This window comes from Polypterus senegalus, chromosome 10 (assembly GCF_016835505.1).
Source record: "Polypterus senegalus isolate Bchr_013 chromosome 10, ASM1683550v1, whole genome shotgun sequence".
NCBI classification, from domain to species: domain Eukaryota; kingdom Metazoa; phylum Chordata; class Cladistia; order Polypteriformes; family Polypteridae; genus Polypterus; species Polypterus senegalus.
Window position 1 is genome coordinate 86,372,336 of NC_053163.1, and position 23,581 is coordinate 86,395,916.

Sequence of the window (23,581 nt, forward strand, 5' to 3'; positions counted from 1 at the left end):
TGGCTGGGATTGGCTCCAGCAGACCCCTGTGACCCTGTGTTCAGATTCAGCAGGTTGGAGGATGGATGGATATTGTTCACTTATGAGTTAAAAGTAGCATCACTTACCAAATAGCTTCATTTTTACATTTTTTTTTTTCTGTGAGGTACATATATGGGTTACAAACTCGAAGCCAGCTTGAAAAGAATTTCAATGTAAAAGATAAAGACAGTTTCTGCACAGAATACTTGATACCTCATCTCATTTGTTTTAGCCATCCATTTATTCATCAATTCAGTATCCCCATTTTGTGCTGCAGGACTGTGGCACAAAATAGTAACATTAATGTCAGGCTCAAAGATAAATCAGACATATCAAGACTTTTTTACATTGGGACATTTCAGAGTCAGTAATAGCCTACACATTTTTGAGAATGAGTATCTGAAGAAAAACCTATGAGAGCAAAGGGAAATATACAGCTTCCACAAAGACAGCAATGCAGGTTGGAACTCAACTGTTAAATTTTTGCCTTCATGGCCAGCCTACATCTGCATGTGTTTACTTTTACTTTTCATTGTCCTTAATACTAATAAAAAATATTTGAACTGCATAATTGTTTTGCACAAATACTAATTAAAAGTCTGAGAACATCTTCCCTTATAAATAATAATATGCAAATTAAACAGTATATTACAGATGTCACTGTTTTAAATAAATGAGGGAGGTAGATACGAGGAAGCACGAGGGCAGGAGAAGATTTGAATCTTTAGATTTCAGTAAAAACAGGCTTAGTGCTTTGTTCTCATTAGAGCTTTTCTTCAAAATATGATTTCTTGCATTAAATGGATCTTGCTTTCAATTACATCTGTAAGCCATTTTTCTCGAAATCTTGACTGGCCAGGCCTGTCAAATGAATAAAATAATAAACCCATGGAAGAATACAAAGAATAAATCTAAAGTATAGTAATAGGAAAGTTTCAAAATAAGCATGTGTAAAATATTTGTTTAAACAGGCTTTACATGTACTTACCATTCAACTAATCAACATTTATTTTATTTCACAACAATCACTCTACTAAAATACATATATAATATACACTGATATACAGTATAAACTTACATATAAACACAGAGGTGACATAATGATCTCAGTTCACTTGGTAATCCAGCAGTTGGATTTAAACATGCCTCACCTTTAACCACTAAACCATGTTTTGCATGACTACTAAATCAAACTGTGGTCCAAAAAATTATGAATGAAAATAAATGTTTCATATCAGTGAAATAATACAAACAAAAATAACAGATTTGATTTTATTTGTCTTCAGCATTAGTGTCTCAGTACAAAAGAGTGCATTTTGGATTTCCAAAAGTTCATTTTCCAAAATAATGAAATGGTTTATAGGATTTTTTTAAAGAATACTCAGGCATAGTCATAAGGATACTGAATAGCCAGTCATGACAACAAATATTGCAACATCTGAAACAGTGCGGATGGGTGCGTACACATGTATAGTAACTCTTGAGAATACATAGTGTCTATATTATGTATAATTGTATGCAGGAACATCACTTCATGAGAAACCCACAAAACCCACAACTAATCCAAAAGACAGACTCAGTTATGGGATGCACTCCGGACCCCCAGGAGGTAGCAGCAAAGGAGAAAGCTAAAACAAAACTCAGTGCCATTATGAACAAAGCTACACGTCCTCTCTCTGACACACCAACATGGAGGACTTTCAGCTAATGAATCATTCCACAGAAGTGTGTCAAGAAACATCACGGGGCTCCTTTATACTTACGTCAATTAACCTTTATAAATGCCACACTGGAACTGTGACTGCTCTTTTTATCAGACATTTTCCTTTCTTTTTAGTAATTATTGTAATTCAAATACCATACTTTCACACTCACACAAATAAGCCTCCCAGCATTTTTTTGATTATAGGAAGAAACCAGAATTTTCAGAGGAACTTACAAAAACAGAGTAAAAATACACATTCTCTAAAAAGATGAGATCCTATCCTATCACTATGCAATGTTGTTTTTAATGTCAGATAATAATTATATGCATAGTAATAAATGGTTCATTTTTACCTGTGCATAAGTTGATTTGATTCCACAAAAAAGCATACTTGAATAGGCATATTCTGAAAAAAACAAAAGCAATAAAACAGTCTATCTGTGTAGTATTTCAATGCTGAAAAATATGTATGGTATATAAAATGATGTAAGACTGCTTGCCAAATTCAGTATTACCGAAGCTGCTTAGGTATTCTGATTCTTCTGGTATAATTCTATTTAAGAATCTCACAACAATGTGTTTAATAAAGAATGTCAACTGCACTGGGTGGTTTGGCATTCATTTTTTCATATAAAACAGTTCATCCGTCAACCTGTTGTGCAAAATCATTTTCATTTCATGATGAAAAGGAGCAAGGGTGTAAGGCAGTAACTAGTTAGATGGATAAGACACCATCCCTCATAGGGCACACTCACATCTACATAATCAATGGTCCAGTTTTGAGTCCTCAATTAACTTTATGTGCACATATTTGTTACGTGTGAGGAAACCAGGGTATTAGTTTCATTGAGACGGGTACAATATATAAGTTCCACACAGACAGTGAATTAAAATATAATCATTGAAGCTTTATGGCGGCAGCACAAAGCTCTGTCACAGTGCAGCTAACAGATTCTGGAATAATGTGGAAATATAGTGAGACTAAAATTGCATGATTACCTGTGATTTGTTTGTAAAAACATCAACTATGAAATAGACACAGGCAGTTGACCGTGGCACTGGTTTTCGTCGAGTTGGAATGCTCCATTTCACTCTGTAATGGTAGCGCGTGATGCCCTCCATGACCTCCTCCTCAATAAAGTCAGTACAGTGGAGCCACCTGCTGGACATTTCCCAAGTCTGTAACAAGTGAGTTGGAGAGAAATTACATTTGTATTACTATAGATATAAAGGTAAAAAGCAAGAAATATCAGATGTTTCACCGAAATCAGTGTTTCTCAACCTTTAAGTATTTGCGACCTGAGTTTTCATAACAGTTTTAATCGCGCCCCACTTACGTTTTTTTGAAAGGAGCCCACTAATTGTGAATTTCCCCTTGGGATTAATAAAGTATCTATCTATCTATCTATCTATCTATCTATCTATCTATCTATCTATCTATCTATCTAATACCAATTTGTTCTTTTTTAATTAATGATATATCATAGATGCATATTTTATTATACCTACTTAACTTTTATCGACATTTATCTAACTCTTTTATTTTTCTAGTATCAGAATGTAGTTTAAGTTAATTTGTTTTGGTTTCAATAGATGTATTTTTCATATTTTCAATTCTTGTTTTCTTTTATTCACATCTTCGCGCCCCTCTTTTTGTTACTTTGCGCCCCCCTAGGGGGGCCCGTCCCACAGGTTGAGAACCACTGACCTAAATAATTAAATTGTCATATATAATATATCTTGTCAGTAATTCTAGTGTTTTGAATATGAGTACCCCACTAATGTTAACTTTGTACCCATTCACAGAAGCTCATTGAATTAATTCAAAGCACAAAGTACCTGCAGAAAATGCAAATGACAGCCGGATAATCATATTGCATCTAAATGCAAAAAGATTATTATACAAAGGTTTCAGCCTGCTGCAACGTGGACTGTTTGTTATGCAGTTTTGGAATGCTGCTAAGTCAGTAAGGCTAATTATTTTAACACAGAAGCACTAGGGTGTTGTACCCTGTTAGTCATTATGAATGTAGTGAGAAGTCAAGCAAAATGACACCTTTTATTGACTAACTAAAAAGATTACAATATGCAAGCTTTCAAGGCAACTCGGGCCCCTTCTTCAGGCAAGATGTAATATAGAAACTGATGTTTTACATCTTGCCTGAAGAAGGGTCCTGAGTTTATCATATATGTGAGATTCCAGTATATTACAGGGTCTAGAAGAATGTCTTTGGTTATGTTGGACAACCAACATGAAAAATGTTGGGTGTAGGAATACTTTGCACTTATGGTGTCCCAAATGAAATTCTTGCTGCAGTACAAGTACCATGAAGCAGCTGTATTTACTGGTAATTATGAGGTGGGCAAGTGGGTCAGCCACTCCACCTGGTAGGCTGACTTCAAAACCAGTCAGGACCAGAGGATCACCTAGAGATTTTGTTTTGGCACTTTCTGTTTGATCAAAGGTTTTCCCTCCCTTGCATGTATTTTGTCAATAAAGATTGCATTGTCAGTTGAATATATACTGTATATTTAGGTTGAACTCCAGGTTGAAGTTCATGAAAATTAAAATGCACCTTGATCCAATATTAAACAGGGACTCTAATCTGTGAGGCAGCTCTGCACGTGATATTACTAACAAATGATAGTATATGCACTACTAAGTAGTACTTGTGTGAAAAATCTGAATCGGGCATATAAAAAATATAAAGGAAAAGGAAGTCAAAGCAGGTACCAGGTGTACTGCAACAAGGTACTATCATAACAACCATCTTACCGTTAATAACACTAAGCAAGCCAAAATTTACAAGAATAGAATATTTATTAAAGATACAAGCACATTGGAATTGGCAAAAGAAGAAATAAAAACAGAGAAAAAACACCAAATGCTATAGCTACTTTGAGCCTACCTACATAGGTTTGTGTTCCTTTTTACCATTTTGCCTGTCTCAGAGGACCACAAAGCACCCTTAAGCCCACCCCCCATGATCCTCTCTTTCTCTTTGCCTCCCACCACTTCAGCTCCTAATACTAAACACCTTCTGACTCTAGACTCATTAAGGTTATGACTTTGAGGAGGCATTAAGCCCATTCTCAGGGCCGAGCCCTGGTGTCACGTCTTGTTCAGGGCAGCTCTACTATTACAACAGCTCTGCAATCTCTAGCAGCTATTGGTGCTCCTACATCCCCAAGCCTTTACGCATATTTGAGACAGCCTCCTTACTGCCTGATCCTGACCTCATAAAAGAGTGATGTGGTTCTTGCTCCTGCTTTAGTCCTCTGCTAGCTGTTTGTTGCTTTACTCTGGCAAGTCTGGGCACTGCTGAGATCCTGCCCTCTATCCTCTTGTGGAAGCTTTGTCCATTTCTTCCCAGAAAATCTTGTTTTTTTTTTCCCTTTTTCGTAGTGTACCTGTGCTTGTTCCTTCTGTGGCGTCCATTACATATAGAGGACACACTTCTCACTGATGGTATCTTTGCCAGAATGTGCTTCCCTCTCCTTCTTAAAACTGATGCTCTGAGCCAATGTTTGCTGCCTACAATCCCTCTTTTCTCTGCACCAGCCATTACAAAGTTAAAATATTCAACATTAAAAGATGTCCAAACATCAATCTATAAAGGTCTCTCAACTGAATTTTGTAAAGAAAAAAAACAATGCTTAACATAAACCAGGGATCTCAAACATAAGTCCTGGAGTGCCAAGTGGCTGCAGGTTTTCATTCTAACCTTTTTCTTAATTAGTGACCTGTTTTTGCTGCTAATTCACTTCATTATAATTAATTTTAATTGAATTGCACTTGAAGACTCAGACCCAATAATTGTTTCTTTTTCCTTAATTAGCTGCCAAACATTAATGAGATACCAAATGAACCAAAACATGACCAGCAAACTGTGACCATCATATAATGCCTGAAAATAAAAAGGGTGGAGGTCTCAGGGATGTTGATTTGCTCAGGTCCCCAAAACATTTTAGCCATGCTCTTAGAAAAGAGAAAGTCAAAAATTTCAGAAATGTCTGCTATTGCACAATGAGAGCAGCAATAAGCCATGGAAATAAAGAATGGGTTTAATTAACAACAAACCTCTGTGCCTAATTAAGCAACTGGTTAGAATGAAATTAGTTGGAATTTGAGGCCCTAACTTAGTTGGTCTTCTGTTGGCTCACTCACTGCACATGTCATTTCTGTTTAAGGTAACAAATGAAGCAATTCAGAGGAATGATGAATAAATTCCAGGGAACAAATCTTAAAAAACAAATCAATTAAAACTAATTCAAAAGAAGTTAATTAGGAGCAAAAACAGGTCACTAATTAAGAAAAGGGTTAGAATGAAAACCTGTAGCCACTGTGGCCCTCCAGGACTGGAGTTTAAGATCCCGGAACATACACTTTAGTGATGAGGAACTTGAATTAGAAATACAGATATACTTTTAAGCATTTAGAGAAAATACATGAAGTGTACTACTTAAATCATTTTATTTGAAGAGGACATACAGATTTAGCCATAAATCAATGGTTTTGAAAATCTTTACTTACTAAAATATACTCTTCAATTTGCCTGATTCCTAAGTCTATTGTGAAATCTTTACTTGAAGTCCACTGAATGTCTTTCACCTCCTGATTTGTATTTTCTGAAAACAAACAAATGCACTTGTTCCATAAAGTAAAATAAAATGTTTTATATGTACATAATTTGCATTTTAATATGCAATATAGACTTATTGCAATTTTGACAGAATAGTTTCCAGAAAAATAAAAAAGAGAAATGCTCAGATACTACATTTTCAAAAACCAAAGAGCAGTCACCAAACAAAAACAAAAAAATAGAGCATGACAATGAAAACACGTAAGGAGGCTGATAAAGTCACTTTACTAGAGATATAAAAATCTGATTACGTCTTGCCACTTGAAATAAACATGTTTTAAATGTCTCTAAATGTATGCTAAACAGTAAACAATACACAAATCCAAAATAAGAAAGTCTGCCTCGTACAAGAGAACAGGAATAAGAGAATTATGCCTTATCAACTTCTGCCTATTAGGATCATTGTAGTTTTGTGTAAGAATGTGAAAAAAAAAAAATCAACCACAGTCTTATGTTCATATTGACATTCTACAAGAACTTTACCTCTTGCTTGCAGATGCATATCTAACAAATAATTCTTGGCATTTTCTAGTGCAATCTCAGTAACCGTTGCAGCTTTCTTGTTAATCAAATCAACATATTCATCATCCATTGTCCCTGAAGAAAAACATGAAAGCAAACTTTATGAAGGTTAAAAACCAACTATATAGTAAAGTATAGTATAGTACGGTATAGTGTAGTATAGTATAGTATCTTATAGTTTAGAAGAGTATATATAATGATATGTGGGTCAGTCTTATAAGCCCAACATAGCACTCAGTGTGGTTAAATTGGTGAGTCGTAATTTCTCACAGCCGCGTGAACTTCACAAAGTCAATTTACATGGCATGGTGCGCACTGTAAAAAGCTGTTATTTAATATTAATCTTGGTACACACTAACCCAACCAGTCTTATTATGTTTTACTTTAAATCACAGCTTTGAAGACATACACGGTTTCAAAGTGTTATTCTCCAAAATTAAAAATTTAATTTACATTACTTTCACCATGAAGAAGCAGGAATTTTCACTTGCTTGTTCAGCAGAATGAGATCTGTTGCAGCATACATTATATAGAAGACTGTCACAAATTAATTTCACATAACACATGCCACAGCCTTTGGAAATCCGCAGCACATATTATTTAATGTTGGTTTATGTAGGAATTACAATACTCCTCCACTGTATTTCCTGCTACCTTTTAGGAAAGTTTTAATAAGTATTCGGATTTTTCATATTCTTTCATAAAACACAAAACAATTGTATACAGAATTGTATACAGGGTCCTCCCTGCGTGGAGTTTGCATGTTCTTCCCATGTCTGCGTGGGTTTCCTCTGGGTACTCCGGTTTCCTCCCACGGTCCAAAGACATGCAAGTCAGGTGTATTGGTGATCTTAAATTGTCCCTAGTGTGTGTGTGTGTGTGTGTGTGTCCTGCGGTGGGCTGGCGCCCTGCCCAGGGTTTGTTTCCTGCCTTGCCCCCTGTGTTGGCTGGGATTGGCTCCAGCAGACCTCCGTGACCCTGTAGTTAGGATATAGCGGGTTGGATAATGGATGGATGGATGTATAACCTATAAATACATTATGAAATACATATCAAACAATTGTATGTAGAAAGCCTCTTTCTCAACTGAATAATTAATTTTGCATTAAGAAAAGACAAAAATACAAGCTTGATCCAGTACTCAATAAATCTGACTTGCATTTTAGTTTAGAGGGATTTATTACTGCAATTGCACCCACACATCAACAATGTTTTTTTTTTAATTCCCCAACTCCGGTTCTGGAGGGCCACAGTGGCTGCGGGTTTTCATTCTAACCCTTTTCTTAATTAGTGACCTGTTTTTGTTGGTAATTAACTTCATTTGAATTAATTTTAATGGACTTGTTTTTTAAGATTTGTTCCCTTGTATTTCTTCATCGTTCCTCTGAATTGCTTCATTTCTTTCCTTAAATGGCACACAAACAGAAATGAAATGAGAAATGAGTGAGCCAATAGAAAACTAAGTCAGGGCCTCAAACTCCAACTAATTTCACTCTACCCAGTTGCTTAATTAGGCGCCAATTCTTGTTGTTAATTAAACCCGTTGTTTAATTCCATGGCTTGTTACTGCCCTCGTAATGCAATAGCAAACATTTCCGAAACTGTTGATTTTCTCTTCTAAGAGCACTGTTAAAATGTTTTGGGGACCTGAGCAGATCAACATTCCTGAGACCTTCACCTTTCTTTATTTTCAGATATTATATTATCAACACAGTTTGCTGGTCATGTTTTGGTTCATTTTGTATCTCATTATTGTTTGGCTGCAAATTAAGGAAAAAGAAACAATTATTGGATCTGACTCTTCAAGAGCAAGTCAAATAAAATGAAGGAGCAGTACAGGAGAAAGCTGGAGCTGAATTTGCAGAATAACGGCATGAAGGAAGAGTGGGATGGGATGAAGATCATCACTGGCTGCAGCTCGAAGTGGGGTGCCACCATCGAGGGAGACATGGAGAGAGCAAACCAAATGAACAACTTCTTTAACAAGTTTGACCACCCTAACCTACTCTTACCTCAGAGTACTGCATCCTCCAATCATCCATCTGTTGATACCAGCATAGGTGAGACATGCCCACCCACAATTACAGCAGCGCAGGTGAGCAGAGAGCTGAGGAGACTTTGTGCCAGCAAAGCAGAGGGTCCAGATGGTGTATCGCCACAGCTGCTAAAGGCCTGTGTGCAGGAACTAGGGAGTCCTCTACAGCGCATCTTCAACCTGAGCCTGGAACAGGGGAGAGTCCCGAGGCTTTGGAAAACATCTTGTATCACCCCTGTCCCAAAGGTATCACGTCCTAGTGAGATGAATGACTTCCGACCTGTTGCTCTGACGTCACATGTGATGAAGACCATGGAGCTGTTGCTGCTTCACCACCTGAGGCCACAGGTCTGCCACACCCTCGATCCTCTGTAGTTCGCATACCAGGAGAAGGTGGGAGCGGAGGATGCCATCATCTATATGCTGCACTGATCCCTTTCCCACTTGGACAGAGGCAGTTGTGCTGTTAGAATTATGTTTCTGGACTTCTCTAGCACCTTCAACACCATCCAACCTCTGCTCCTTAGGGACAAGCTGACAGAGATGGGAGTTGATTCACACCTGGTGGCATGGATCGTGGACTATCTTACAGACAGACCTCAGTATGTGCGTCTCGGGAACTGCAGGTCTGACATTGTGGTAAGCAACACAGGAGCGCCGCAAGGGACTGTACTTTCTCCAGTCATGTTCAGCCTATACACATCAGACTTCCAATACAATTTGGAGTCCTGCCACGTGCAAAAGTTCACTGATGACACTGCTATTGTGGGCTGCATAAGAAGTGGGCAGGAGGAGGAGTATTGGAAGCTAATCAAAGACTTTGTTAAATGGTGTGACTCAAACCACTTACACCTGAACACCAGCAAGACCAAGGAACTGGTAGTGGATTTTAGGAGGCCCAGACCCCTCATGGACCCCGTGGTCATCAGAGGAGACTGTGTGCAGAGGGTACAGACCTATAAATATTTGGGAGTGCAGCTGGATGATAAATTGGACTGGACTGCCAATACTGATGCTCTGTGTAAGAAAGGTCAGAGCCGACTATACTTCCTTAGAAGGTTGGCGTCCTTCAACATCTGCAATAAGATGCTGCAGATGTTCTACCAGATGGTTGTGGCAAGTGCCCTCTTCTACGCGGTGGTGTGCTGGGGAGGCAGCATAAAGAAGAAGGAAGTCTCACGCCTGGACAAACTTGTTAGGATGGCAGGCTCTATTGTAGAAATGAAGCTGGACAGTATAACATCTGTAGCAGAGCGACGGGCGCTAAGCAAGCTCCTGTCAATCATTGAGAATTCACTGCATCCACTGAACAGTGTCATCTCCAGGCAGAGGAGTAGCTTCAGTGACAGACTGCTGTCACTGTCCTGCTCCACTGACAGACTGAGGAGATCGTTCCTCCCCCACACTATACGACTCTTCAGTTCCACCCGAGTGGGTAAACGCTAACATTATTCAAAGTTATTGTCTGTTTTTACATGCATTTTTATTACTCTTTAATTTAATATTGTTTTTTGTATCAGTATACTGCTGCTGGATTATGTGAATTTCCCCTTGGGATTAATAAAGTATCTATCTATCTATCTATCTGTCTATCTATCCATCTATCTATCTTCCTTGCATGTCTTTCACTCACGAGTATTTCACCTTTGAATTTTTAAATATTTTACTACATCCACAATGCATTCTTTCTCTTAGGGCTCAAAACTCGCTCGTTTTCCAAGGTCAAGATAGGTCCTGATTGATACAATATTTCAAGGCTCCATCTCGAACTCGTGGGCCGTTCTTCATGTTCGGCGTCAGGGGGCGCGCGCGCACTACCGAATTCCGGCTCGTTACGTGAACGCGTCTTTTTGGTGTATCGGCGTTAGTTCTGGTACAGGAAACACCGCAGGTTAAAGGACGAAGTGTATTCTTCTGCAATTAATTCGAGTATCACTTAGAACATTAAGTGTACTACTACATGTTTACATGTTTCTTACTCAATTTATTATGACGTACACAACACAGCGTATCAATTGTTTTTTTCAGTCGCCTCTTTACGGTTCTACGACGAATAAAGGCGTCCGTTTAAAGACACCTAGGTACCAACACGCGAAAAGGATGCAAATAGCAAACAGTAATAAGATAACAGGCATTTGAATCTTGTGGGCTCGTGGAATGCATAGATTTATACTTTTAAGACTTACCTTTTGTTGTGGACATGCGTTTTACTTGTAGTACTCACGGCTGATCGCCTCTGCAGAATTTGTTTGTGTCCGTTGCCAAGACAGCAAGGAGCGAACTCGCCTGAGGTGTTACGAGGGCTGTGTGCAGGTTTCTTTGTTACTTATGTTAGTATCGAATTCAAGTTTACTGCTTTTTGGTTTACTGTGCGGCGTTTTGAAAGACCCAGTTCTAGGCTGTGTATTCCTTAAGTAGTTATGAGCTGCATATATACTGTATTTTTGTCTACGCCGGCAGCATCGTGGTAGCTCAGGGTGTACAGTACTCCCAATTCATTGTGGAGAACTTTCGGGTACTCACCCACACGCACTCTTAACATGGACGATTTGTAACAGCACATTTCCCATTTTCAACACGAAAGACTTCTCGGCCATGAGTCGGCATTTACATCAATTAAATGCCGTAATGCGAATAAGAATTTCACTGCGCTCTGTACATGTAAGAACACTGTTACTGCTACTACTAATGTACGCTAATAATGCATGAGCATTGCTTTTAGGCAAGCTTGATTTCAATATATTTTATTACATAAAACGTTTTGTTGTTTTTCCATAAAAGAAAGAAAACTGGACAAGAATGAATGATCCGTCCATTTCTTGTACCTGTTTTGTCTTAAGACCGTAGTCTTGAATTGAGATCTGGCCAGTGTCTGTCTGGAGTTTCCAGGTTCAACAGAGTTATTTGAGACCTTACTTAAGGGGCTCCTGTTATCATCAATTCACAAAAACGTACATATTTGAGGTTAATTTCCAAGTTTTTTTTAAGTTGATTGTCAACTCCAAATTGGCCAGGAATTAGTAACTCTGTGTGTGCATGTGCATGAGTGCACCCTGCAAGTGCTTTGTGTCCCATTCTAGGTTGCTACTAGGTCCTGGATCATCACGATTCTGAAAAAGGTAAAAGGTTATGAAATGGATGGATGGATGAGAATGTGTCTGTACATGATGGTCCTATCCAATGAATTGTCACTCTGTGCCTTTTTGCTTGATGTTGTAGGGATGGCTCTGGCACCTGACAGATTCAAATTCCAGTGCCCTTCCCGAAGTGTGTAAAGTTTTAATGTCTCTTGCCAGAGTACAAATCAAAAGAGGAATCCACATTAAACAAACTTGACTTGACAATTCTAAATTTCTGTATATTTACAGTAAACAGCAAGACTCTTCCACTCTTCTACTAAGGTCTGAATTTGTTCATTCTGTAGTACGTAGCCCACTGATTATGTACAGTGACAGTAAAAGTACTTACTCCAGTGACGTTTTTCACGTTTTAATGTGCTAAAAAAAATTACAGATCTTCAATTAATTACATAAAGAAACATAGAATAACTGATTAAGTATTCAGAGCCCTTTGCAATGCACGTCTAAGCAATCTTTGATACAAAAATCTTCAGACATCACCCAGTTAGTCAAACTGAGACTAGTTTTCAACAAAGTTAGCTTAGCTCAAATACAGCTTAACAAAAAAAGCATCCTCTTGGTGCCTTTTTACCCTGAAACAGGGTCAAAGGATGCAGTATATACAAACAAATCTCTCTTATTTTAAAACAACATAATAGGAATGTCTATATACAATTACAGCACATATTAGAAATAAGACAAAAAGGCCCTGCTGCCATATGAGTCTGCCTTCAGAGATTATAACAGGTGCACCAAATTCGTCACTTCCCAACCACCCTAAATTGCTCTCCATTTTACTTCCTCTCTAATTATGATTTGGACTGAGATCTGGATTTTGACTAAGCCTCTCAAGCACAATATCCAACATTATAAAACCCGCTATATCCTAACTACAAGGTCACGAGTTTCTGCTAGAGCCAATCCCAGTCAACCAACACAGGGCGCCAGGCAGGAAACAAACCCCGGGCAGGGTGCCAGCCCACCACAGGGCACACACACCCACACACCAAACATACACTAGGGACAATTTAGGATCGCCAATGCACCTAACCTGGATGTCTTTGAACTGTGGGAGGAAACCCACGCACACACGGGGAGAACATGCAAACTCCACACATGAGGGTCCCGGGAAGCAAATCCAGCTCTTCTTACTGTGAGGCAGCAGCGCTACCACTGCGCCACCGTGCCGCCCAGCACAATAACACTGTTGATTTTAAGCAATTTCTGTGTAGCTCTGTCTTTATTATGCCTGAGGTTGTTGATTTTCTGGAAAACAAATCTTCTCCCAAAGTGCAGGTTAGTTGCAGGTTGTATCAAGCTTTCCTTCAGGATTTTGTAGCATTCATTTTATCCTCACAAGCCTTATTGGGCCTGCTGCAGAGAAGCAACCACACAGCCCGATGTTGCCACTACTATGCTTTACAGTGGGGATGTTGTGTTTTTGATAAGGTGTAGTGTTTGGTTTACGACATACATGACTTTTAGTCTGATGGCCAAAAATGCTCACTTTTAGTCTTATCAGACCACAGGACCTTCTTCAAGCTGACTGTAGAGCAGAGGTGTTGAACTCCGGGCCTGGCGGTCTGCAGTGGCTGCAGGTTTTCATTCTAACCCTTTTCTTAATCAGTGACCAGCTTTCACAACTAATTAACTCTTCTTCCCTTCATTTTAATAGCCTTGTCCTTAAGGATTCAGTGCTCTGAATTGATTCTTTTCTTCATTAAATGACATCCAAACAGAAATGAGATGTGAAACGAGCTGACAGATGACCCACTAAACTGGGGCTTCAAACTCCAACCAATTTCACTCCAACCAGTTCCTTAATGAGAAGCCAATTCTTGCTGTTAATTAAATCCATCATTTAATTCCACGACTCGTTTCTGCTTTCCTTCTGCCACAGCAGATATTTCCAAAACGGTTGATTTTCTGTTTTTTCTAAGAACACCACCAAAATGCTTTGGTGGCCTCAGAGATCAACCTTACTGAAACCATCACCTTTCTCTATGTTCAGATAATGTGGTTAGCTGGTGATGTGGCAGCTTGTTTTGTGTCTCATTATTGTTTGGCTATTAATTAAGGAAAAAAACAACTAAGGGGTGAGTCAAGTTAATTACAACAAAGGCAAAAGAAGTTAATCAGCAGAAAAAACTGATCACTAATGAAGAAGATGGTTAGAATGAAATCCTGCAGCAACTGCGGCCCTCCAGGACTGGAGTTCGACATCCCTGCTGTACAGTCTCTGTGGTGCCTTCCTGCAGAGTCTTGCTGATGTGTCATGTGTGTGTGTTGTTCACAGTGGCTTTCTCTTTGTCACTCTATCATAAAACTGAGTTGTTGTCTGCACAGTTTCTCCAATTTTAGCCTCTGTAGCTTGTAACTTGTTCAGTTATCAGAGGTTTCTTGGTGGCCTCCCTCACCGGTCTTCTTCAGTTTTGTTGATGGCCTGATTTTCAGCTGTGCCATACTCTATCTGTTCTTTAAGAATTGATTTAACTGGATTCCAATGAATATTCAGTTACTGGAACATTTTTTTTTGCATCCATTCCGTGACTTGTACTTCTCAGTCACCTTTTACAGATTAGCTTGGAGTGTTCATTTATCTTCATTGTATAGGTCTGGCCACAAGTTGGACTGGGGCTACAGACTGGCGATATCCATTAAACTATTTAGCTGACTTCTAAAACCAGATAGCTTCATCAGGGATGATTTAGGTGTCATATTAAAGTGGATGAATATTTCAGAGATAAATGCTTTTGTGTTTTATATTTGTAATTAATTTAGACCACTTTGCAGAGATCTGCTTTCACTTTGGCATTAAACAGTCTTTTCCTGCTGACCACTGTCAAGAACTCAAATTATATCCATTGCTATTTAATGTTGTATAACAATAAAATGTGAAAACCGCCAAGGAGTAAATACTTTTTATTGACACTGTATTTGTATTTTGACACTATGGGAGAAATTGAAAGTTAATGGAATTGTACCTGCTTGGTTGGCCTTGGAAAGGAAATCCTTCTTAAACTCCTCACTATATGCCCTATTTTACACTAAAGTAATTACTATCATTAATTTACTGACAAATCTGTTGTGTATCACTTGCTCAAAATATGGAACATAAGTAGGAAACATTTTAAGGTAGAAATGCTATTCTCAGCTGCTCCAGTGTAGAATCATTTTATATTATGGCCCTCTTTAACCTAGAGAGTATTTAATTACTGGAAACCATCAGCTTTCTGGATGTTTACAGAACTCTAAATTCAAAATGTATATGCACCTTTTGAAAAAAAATACACCTTATATATAAAATTCTTTCAACATGCCTTATTGTTCTGTTACAAACCATTTAAAATTTTGCCTGCCTAACTTTCCTAATCTTCCATCGGTATCTATGCTTAAATTTATTTTAGCCATTAATGGGGAGGATATCCTTGCTAAAATACTTTTTTGATTATCAATTAACAAAATTTCAAACATAAGAATTTCCATGTGAATATATTCAAGATATAATGTGTAGGAGGAGAACGGCATCCTGAACAGAATGGGGAATAATTCATTACCCGGACAGGACACCAGTATGATGACAGGGACAAAGTGGCCAGCCGAACAGGAAAATACTTTTGCACCCAGCCGGTATGATTTAATAAATAGACCAGTGGAAGCCAAGAGTAGGGACCAGTTACATCCCCCGTGCACCAGGTGGCAGTGGTTCTCATATGGCAATCCATTCGGGACAACCACAGGGGTGCTTGAGGGACGGAGTCCAGAAATACCGGCCTGCGGGGGTCTCTACTTGCCAAGAGAGCACTGTTAGGAGAGGACCTCCCTACTTTCTTCATGACCCAAAAGTGTTTCCAAGAAGACACAGCATGGCACTGGAAGCATTCTGGGGTCCAGCTTAAAAAGGGGCCACACATAGACAAGTCAGAGTCAAGAGGCAGCGGGTAACACTCAGTGGGAGGAAGAGAGGAGGAAGAAGAATTATGGCATTTACTTGTATTGTTTATGTGGCTGATTACTGGAGGATTGTGAAGACATGCTTGGTGTGAATAAATACCTTTTATTTTATTCACAGACCGCCTGGTGTATTACTGTGTCTTGGGTTTGGGACTCTCTGCCACCCCCTGGTGACTACAAGTGGTAGGAACACCTGGTGTGAGTGATTCCCACAAGGGTTAGCAGCTGAGGGGGGACACCTCCAATAAAAAGTAGCATGGTCAGCGGGTACCTGCTTTGGTGATTGGCACAGGTGTAGCGTAACTGTCCAGTCTGCTTGTTCTGATTTAGCAAGTCTCTTTGCTTAAAGCAGCTGTCCTCATACAGATAAGGTTGTACATGCAGGGTGTTATAAAGCAGCTATTTCAAGGGAATTTCAACAACAACACACAACCTAACTTTGAATGACGCCATGAAGCATCAGCCTCACTAGGACATGTTATATGTTTTAGGGTACTCCTGATTTAAGACAATTCTGGGGATAATAGATTGCCCTCCTAGTGCCACCTTGAATACCTGGAATGGCCAGTGATGAATTCACCCTCAGAATAGGCTGTTCATAACTGAAGACCAAGTAAGGAGGCAACTGAGGAAGCTACACACAAGAAAAGCTGTGGAATCAGATGGAGTCAATCCTCAAATCCTGAAGGTCTGTGCTGACCAACTTTGTGCTGTCCTGTGTCGCTTGTTCAGTTTGTCCCTAAGGCTTCATAATATGCTGTTGCTGCTGTGGAAAACTAACTGCATTGTTTCTGTTTCAAAGAAGGCTGGTGTCTCTTCACCTAATGACCACAGATAAGTGGCACTTACATCTCATATCATGAAGACCTTTGAGAGACTGGTCCTGGTCTATATGAGTCCTTTTGTGGTAAACCCCCTGGACCCACCTGCAGTTTGCCTTTCAGACAAAGATTGGAGGGGAAGATGCAATTATCTCTCTGCTCCACAAGGCTTATCCTCACCTGGACAAAACTACAAAACTAGCAGCACTGTGAGGGTTATGTTAGGTGTCTTCTGTGCTTTCACTACCATCCATCCATTCATCCCTGATAAGGAATACACTCAGAAATCTGTAGGTGAATGAGCCTATGGTGTACTGGATAATGGACTATCTGTCGGAAAGACCACAGTTTGTGATACTCAAGGATTGTTTCTGTGATATGGATGTGAGGAATACTGGAGATCCCCAAGGAACAGTCCTGTCTAATGTTCTATTCACTATGTACACACCCCACTATAAATAAAACACCACATCTTGTCACTTGCACTTTCTACGCTGTGGTGTGCTGGTCTGGTAAAATCACTTCAAGAGATGCTCACTGGATCAACAAGCTTATTAAAAGGGCAAGCTCAGTTATAGGATGCATTGAGGGCTCCCTGGAGAAACTAGCGAAGGAGAGAATTTATTTATTTATTTTTTGAAATTTTTGAAATTTGCTGGAATGTTAAATTTGGAATGTAATTGTTCATACGATGCAAAGACGTTGTCTATGTACAGATCTCTAAGCAAGTTAATTCCAAATTTCTTCCAGATATTAAAAACTGCACGTTTGCGAAGGTTGATAGAGGTGGCTCTCTTGCAGAGGTGCCACAGATAAAAGCTCCTCCATCTTAAAATGCTTTCTACATTGGTTCCATATTCTGAGTGAGTGAAGCACAATTGGGTTATTAGTAGAAGAAGAGAATTCAAACAAAAGCTACTGCCATTATGATCAATGCTGCACATCCTCTTTCTGACACATTAACACTTTTACTGAATTATTCAGTAAAAGTGTGACAAGAAACACAATGGGGGCTCCTTTATATCAATAATGTCTGCATAATGCCCCACTGGGACTGGAACAGCCAAATCAGAAGTTTTCTTTCTTTTAAATTTGCCTTCCTTATTAGTTATTCTGGTGTGTGTTCTGACCAAAGTGTGTGTATATATATTTATTTATCTATCTATGTATTTACTTAAAGAGCTTCTGGAAAAAAATCCATATGAAGATCTATCAATCTATCTATCTCTACTTATTTCTAAAATGATCAAAGTAAAAACCTATGAAATAAGATTATGTGACAATAAATTCACCATTACTGTATTTCTTACATTCCATTGCTTGTGTGTAAACTAATTTTCACAGTTGGAACAAACCTAACAAAGCTTCCATATATCAATGGGGAAGTGCTTCATAAGGCATGACGCAAAGTTTTTTTCAGAATTTGGCAAGAATTTATAATATTCTAAAGTAAGCCTGCTAGGTCTCTTTCTCTGTTCTATCTTCTTTATTTTTTCATAATGCGTATGAAGAACCATTTACAATGGGCCTTTTCTTCACATACAGTTACTGTCCAAACTGGTTAGGGGAGAGGTTTCAAGTGTTGGTTATAATTATTGAGTGTATTATTGATTAGACTTTGTTTAATGTATTGTAATGAAACCTATAACATGAAGTAAATATATAAATAAATGAATGAAGGGCTAAGCCTGTTTGACACACCGTCCCACTCCTTCAACTTGAAAAGTGTGAACTCTGATGCAATGGACTACAGGATCATAGATATTTCTCTGAGACACTACCTTTGTAAATGTCACATGATCCCACTTCTCCTACCTGGGAACATTGTCCATCCCTTTATTAGTCAGGAGGCGCAGTGACCTCCTACCAACCCTTTACAGCCTTATAAAAATGCAATCTAGTAGACGGAATTTGAATGAAAATTTCAATAGCTTTGATTTTTTGACTAAGAGTTAAAAAAATAATTAATGAGGCTCACTTTAACAGAAAGAAGAGGTAGGAGATACAGTAGTACTATTAGAAGGGCATTAGGCAATGTCATTTTATGATTTTGAGTTTTTGCTTCATGCACTGTAAAAGTCCTTGCTTTTGTAAATAAATGGGGTGTCTGAAGTTACACCAATTTAGTCTTATCTAACAGGCACACTACTAAGGCCCGGGATTTCCATATTTTAAGAAGGATAAGAATATAACTACTACAGAATTCTTACCTAAACCAAACCCAAAAAAATGTTTGAACAACACAGCAGCTTTCCTGAAATCTCATCTTGCTAAACATGGAACAGTGTTCAGGCAGAGTGTTTAAAAACAAAAAGGCACACAATAGGCCTTTTGAATAGTTTGGGAAATTTCAGCCAAAGTTGTGACGTACCACCTACCCAAAAAGAAGGGGAGTCTTAATTGTCCTGTTCTGCCTCAAGACAGGAATAACAGAAATGAATATTTGTGCCTGAATGACTCAGCAAGTGCCTCTTATAAGAGGCAGACAGATGAGAGAGAGGAGGGAGTGAGGCTTTAGTCAACGGTGACCATTTCATACAGTAACTTTCTTTCCTGCCGACATGTTCAGGTGGTCCTTGACCACAGGTTTAATTGTACTTCTTTATTGGCAAATGAAACTAGCATCATCGCTGCCCAATGGAGCTCCTGTATCAGCTTGTGCAGATTTGATGCCTCGACACTCAGGGGTCCAGCCACAGCCTTTTCCTGCTCCCTACGCCATTGATTTCAAGAGGACCTCGGATGAAAATGTGCAGACTTTCACGGGTAAGTCAAAAAGATTTTAAAAACTTTGCTCCAATACTAGACAGATGGATATAAATACATTTATACATTTGAAAAGTGGTACACACAACTCTTGTTGGTTTTATTCTCTTTATTCTCTAATGCCCTCTTACCAAACCCACAATGGTACCCTTCCCGAATTCTATGTCAGATACGTGGAGGTAGAAATAGTGACTGAATATAAATACTTAGGAACTACCCTAGATTATAATTTTATTTGGAATATTAATACAGCAACATCTACTCTAAATGCAATCAGCACTTATTTCTCCTCTGTAAGCTCAGACTATTTAAAGTGGACAAGGACTTCATGTTGTCCTTTTTATCGCAGTGTAATCCACTCTGCCATCACTTTCAGCTTCATTGCCTGGTTTAGTAGTCTGGCAAACCAAAAGTTTAAAAAGTTTCAGCAAATTATCAAACATAATTTGGTAAGTGTGTGTCAGAGGGCAATGGTTGAAAAAACTGGAAGTTCAGTACACCAGAGAGAATACTCGCTTTAAAAACATATACAAATCGCTCCAGAAATTCTTTTCTTCCCAGTGTCATACATCTTTTTAATAAGGAACAACAGAGATAAAGAATATATTGAGAAGTGTAGATGTTTTCATACAGTATGTATCATGTAAACATCTTAAGTAAATATGCAGACTGCTAGGAGTAGTTTGCAAGGAATTTGGTTTTCAAATAATGTAAATATTTTAGAATTTCTATTAGAAGTCAAGCCAAATGACACCTTTTATTGGCTAACTAAAAAGATCACAATATGCAGCTTTCGAGGCAACTCAGGCTCCTTCTTCAGGCAGTTTGTAATACAGAAAGTGGAGTTCTCTGTGTTTATATAGACAATAAGACAAAGACAGCATTGGACAACCATCCACAATGGCTACGACAGTATAACATCCAACAACTTAGAATTTAACCTGTCTTGTCTCTATTTATTTCTTTTATTTAATTTCTGTCTGTCATTGGATACATCTGAGAAGGCAATCTCATGTTGTCTTGTGTAAATGTGACAAATAGAAACCCTGAACCTTGAAGGGGAACACAGTTTCAAATTGAATTTCATAATGGTATTATTATTATTTTAAGTAAGCAATTATGTGAAAGCAAACATCAATATGCTAATATAACCATGGAAATGGTTTACGTAAGGGCCACATGGAGCAAGAGCATACTACTATATATTGTGAGGGTTGTATGGTTACACAACTTAAAAGATGTACAGTAGATAGTAATACATTTTTTACTCTAATTGAATTGTTAATAAATAATAATAATAATAATACTGGCTGTTATTTGCCCCAAATATGACATAACATACTCTTCAAATGTCCAGAATAATACTCATAGATAAAAATGTTTCAATCATTCTTAAAGCTGAAGTAGCTCATATTTTAAGAATGATAATAACAGAAAGTTGAATTATTTCAGCAGCTTTAATGAAACGTGAAGTCATGATGACCCTCTAAACACTATGCTTCACTACTTAAGGCTTTGGGGTCCAAATGCAGAGGTTGTGGGTTCAAATCCCACCACTGGCACTTGTGTGACCCTGAGTAAGTCATTATACCCACCTGCAATGGAAATAAAAAAAAGTAACCAAATTTTATCTCAAATGTTGTTAAGTCACTTTGGATGAAAGTGTCGGACAAATAACTAAATGTAAATGTACTTGACAAGCATTAAAGAATTTACCTATGAGATTTTGGAAGTTAAGTGTGTAAGTATTTCTTAAAAACGTATTGTCAGGAAATGGATCACGGGAAGGGAATCACAGAAACTAAATGAAGCCATGAGATAGGCTTGAAAACCAGTTTCATGTGTGGTACAACAACTGGACGTGAGTGTAAAAGCAATATGGGTTTTAGTAAAATGACGGTGGGACATAAAGACAGTGACAGATATCGGAGCTGACAAAAAAAGATGGTCTTTTCTCACAGAAACACTGCAATTCCCTTTAAGTCAATTTTGGCAGGATGTACATCACCATGTCGGGATGGTAAAGTTGCCCAACCACATTTCCCAAAAATGTTTTAAGTAGGAGGAAGAATGTTTGCTTTGTAGAATATTCATTTACAGGGAAATAACCATATTTTGTTAAAAATATTTCCTCAGGGCGGCACGGTGGCGCAGTGGTAGCGCTGCTGCCTCGCAGTTAGGAGACCCGGGTTCGCTTCCCGGGTCCTCCCTGCGTGGAGTTTGCATGTTCTCCCCGTGTCTGCGTGGGTTTCCTCCGGGCACTCCGGTTTCCTCCCACAATCCAAAGACATGCAGGTTAGGTGGATTGGCGATTCTAAATTGGCCCTAGTGTGTGCTTGGTGTGTGGGTGTGTTTGTGTGTGTCCTGCGGTGGGTTGGCACCCTGCCCAGGGTTGGTTCCCTGCCTTGTGCCCTGTGTTGGCTGGGGTTGGCTCCAGCAGACCCCCGTGACCCTGTATTCGGATTCAGCGGGTTAGAAAATGGATGGATGGATGGATATTTCCTCAAAAGGTGACTTCATGTGTTTGTTACAGAGCAAAGAAACTACCAATTAAAATGTACAAGTATTTACTTTAAATTAATATTTTCTGAAATAGATAAGAGCTAGGAGTTCATCAAAAATGTAATATTGGCTATAATGAATGGTGCCTGAAAATTGCTTAGCTATTCCCATTTCAATTCTGTCACTTATAAATTATACAAAAAAAACAAAACAGAAATAAACAGTTACAGTTTTGGCCAATATCTTTTATCAATTAAAAACAAAACTAGTAAACCTTCTATTAAGCTATACTTAATTATTTAAAGAACATTTACGTAACTCAACAGAATAAGTGACATAATGTGCACAAGTGATGGAAAGCAACTCAGTTCATCAGACGATTTATTAAATAATATGACAAATTTAATTTAGTAAAAGAACCACGGCCTACTGTCACCTGACAACCACCCTCAACTTTTCCATGACTTTGTTGAATTAAATCTTTTCTTAGACTGAATCCAGCCATATATTAAATGCATTAGTCACACCAACAGCAGCACGGCTCTTAAATGATTTCTTACACAGCCCACGATCAAAGCTACAAACAGAATCATCTGACAGGAAAACTTAAAATGCGTTTGAGTTAACCTTTAAATCTGATATGATACACATTGCTCAGTGCATAGGCACAAAGGCACAGTGGTTAGTGATTCCTGGCCTGGCTCCTCTATGTAGCACCATGAAGACATGCTTATTACATTGGTTGGCAGCTCTGAACTGGCTCTGTATGAATCCATGTTTGAGTGGATATGTGCTGCTGTGTTATGTATTTGCCTTGTGACAAATACATTTGGTATAAACTCTTGCGCTTTGAAACCATGTAACAGAAAAAGCAGGTTCAGAAATTTAGATGGGTATAGGGACCAAACTGAGTATGCAGAAACTTAAACAATTCCCTGGTAGTTTTCATTTAGTTGTATAACCCTTAACTTACCTTGGTACTCATTGTGTATATGTGGCAGTGTAGTTACTGTGAAAAATTAATACAAGCATAAATGAGGCATTTTACAACTCCAAAATGCATTGAGCAGATTCCATAGAAGATGGGTGGATGGATGAAAAAAAGCCCTTATCTGTTTATTGTAATCACATGAAGATTTCTTTTTCAGTTGTAATTTCGGGTCCAGATTATAAGGGTCTGCTTCTAGAGGCTCTCATGCCTAATAGTAACATTGCTCTGGGGAAGTGGCAGACTCCTCCTCCCAACACCAAATACTTAATGGTAAGTCCTCCTTTAATCGTGCATTTTCTTATGTAAATTTGGCAATACTTTCAGCTTTATTGTTATAAGTCCAAGGGTTCCTCCAAAAACAGCATTCCCTTGTACAACAATAGTTGTACGGTCTCCATTGTAATCTGTCTAGGACTGACAATCCTTTCTACTTTAGCTGTGAACTAATCATCAAGTCAGTACGGCATTTTAAATTCAAGCATCTAAAACAAGTTATTACAGA

The 23,581-nt window shown here is 38.5% G+C and overlaps 2 protein-coding genes across 4 annotated transcripts in view; one reads left to right on the forward strand and one right to left on the reverse strand.

Moving 5' to 3' along the window:
* Nucleotides 1–23,581, reverse strand: part of LOC120537274 (A-kinase anchor protein 14-like) — a 27,126-nt gene continuing 3,545 nt past the window's right edge. The window contains exons 1-6 of one of the 3 annotated variants that reach the window (XM_039766089.1): nt 11,450–11,531; nt 6,853–6,966; nt 6,261–6,355; nt 2,726–2,905; nt 2,080–2,132; nt 1–882 (exon numbers count right to left, since the gene is read on the reverse strand). In XM_039766089.1, the coding sequence (XP_039622023.1) occupies nt 798–882; nt 2,080–2,132; nt 2,726–2,905; nt 6,261–6,355; nt 6,853–6,966; nt 11,450–11,489 (567 nt within the window). In that variant the 5' untranslated portion in view covers nt 11,490–11,531 and the 3' untranslated portion in view covers nt 1–797. Of the gene's footprint in view, nt 883–2,079; nt 2,133–2,725; nt 2,906–6,260; nt 6,356–6,852; nt 6,967–11,112; nt 11,181–11,449; nt 11,532–23,581 lie in introns of those variants that run through there. The other 2 variants (XM_039766091.1, XM_039766092.1) reach the window with 2 other exon arrangements.
* The window catches only part of LOC120537273 (putative defense protein 3), a 6,935-nt gene continuing 2,621 nt past the window's right edge, over nt 19,268–23,581 (forward strand). The window contains exons 1-2 of the mRNA XM_039766088.1: nt 19,268–19,586; nt 23,237–23,349. Coding sequence (XP_039622022.1) covers nt 19,382–19,586; nt 23,237–23,349 — 318 coding nt within the window. The 5' untranslated portion in view covers nt 19,268–19,381. The remainder of the gene's footprint in view (nt 19,587–23,236; nt 23,350–23,581) is intronic.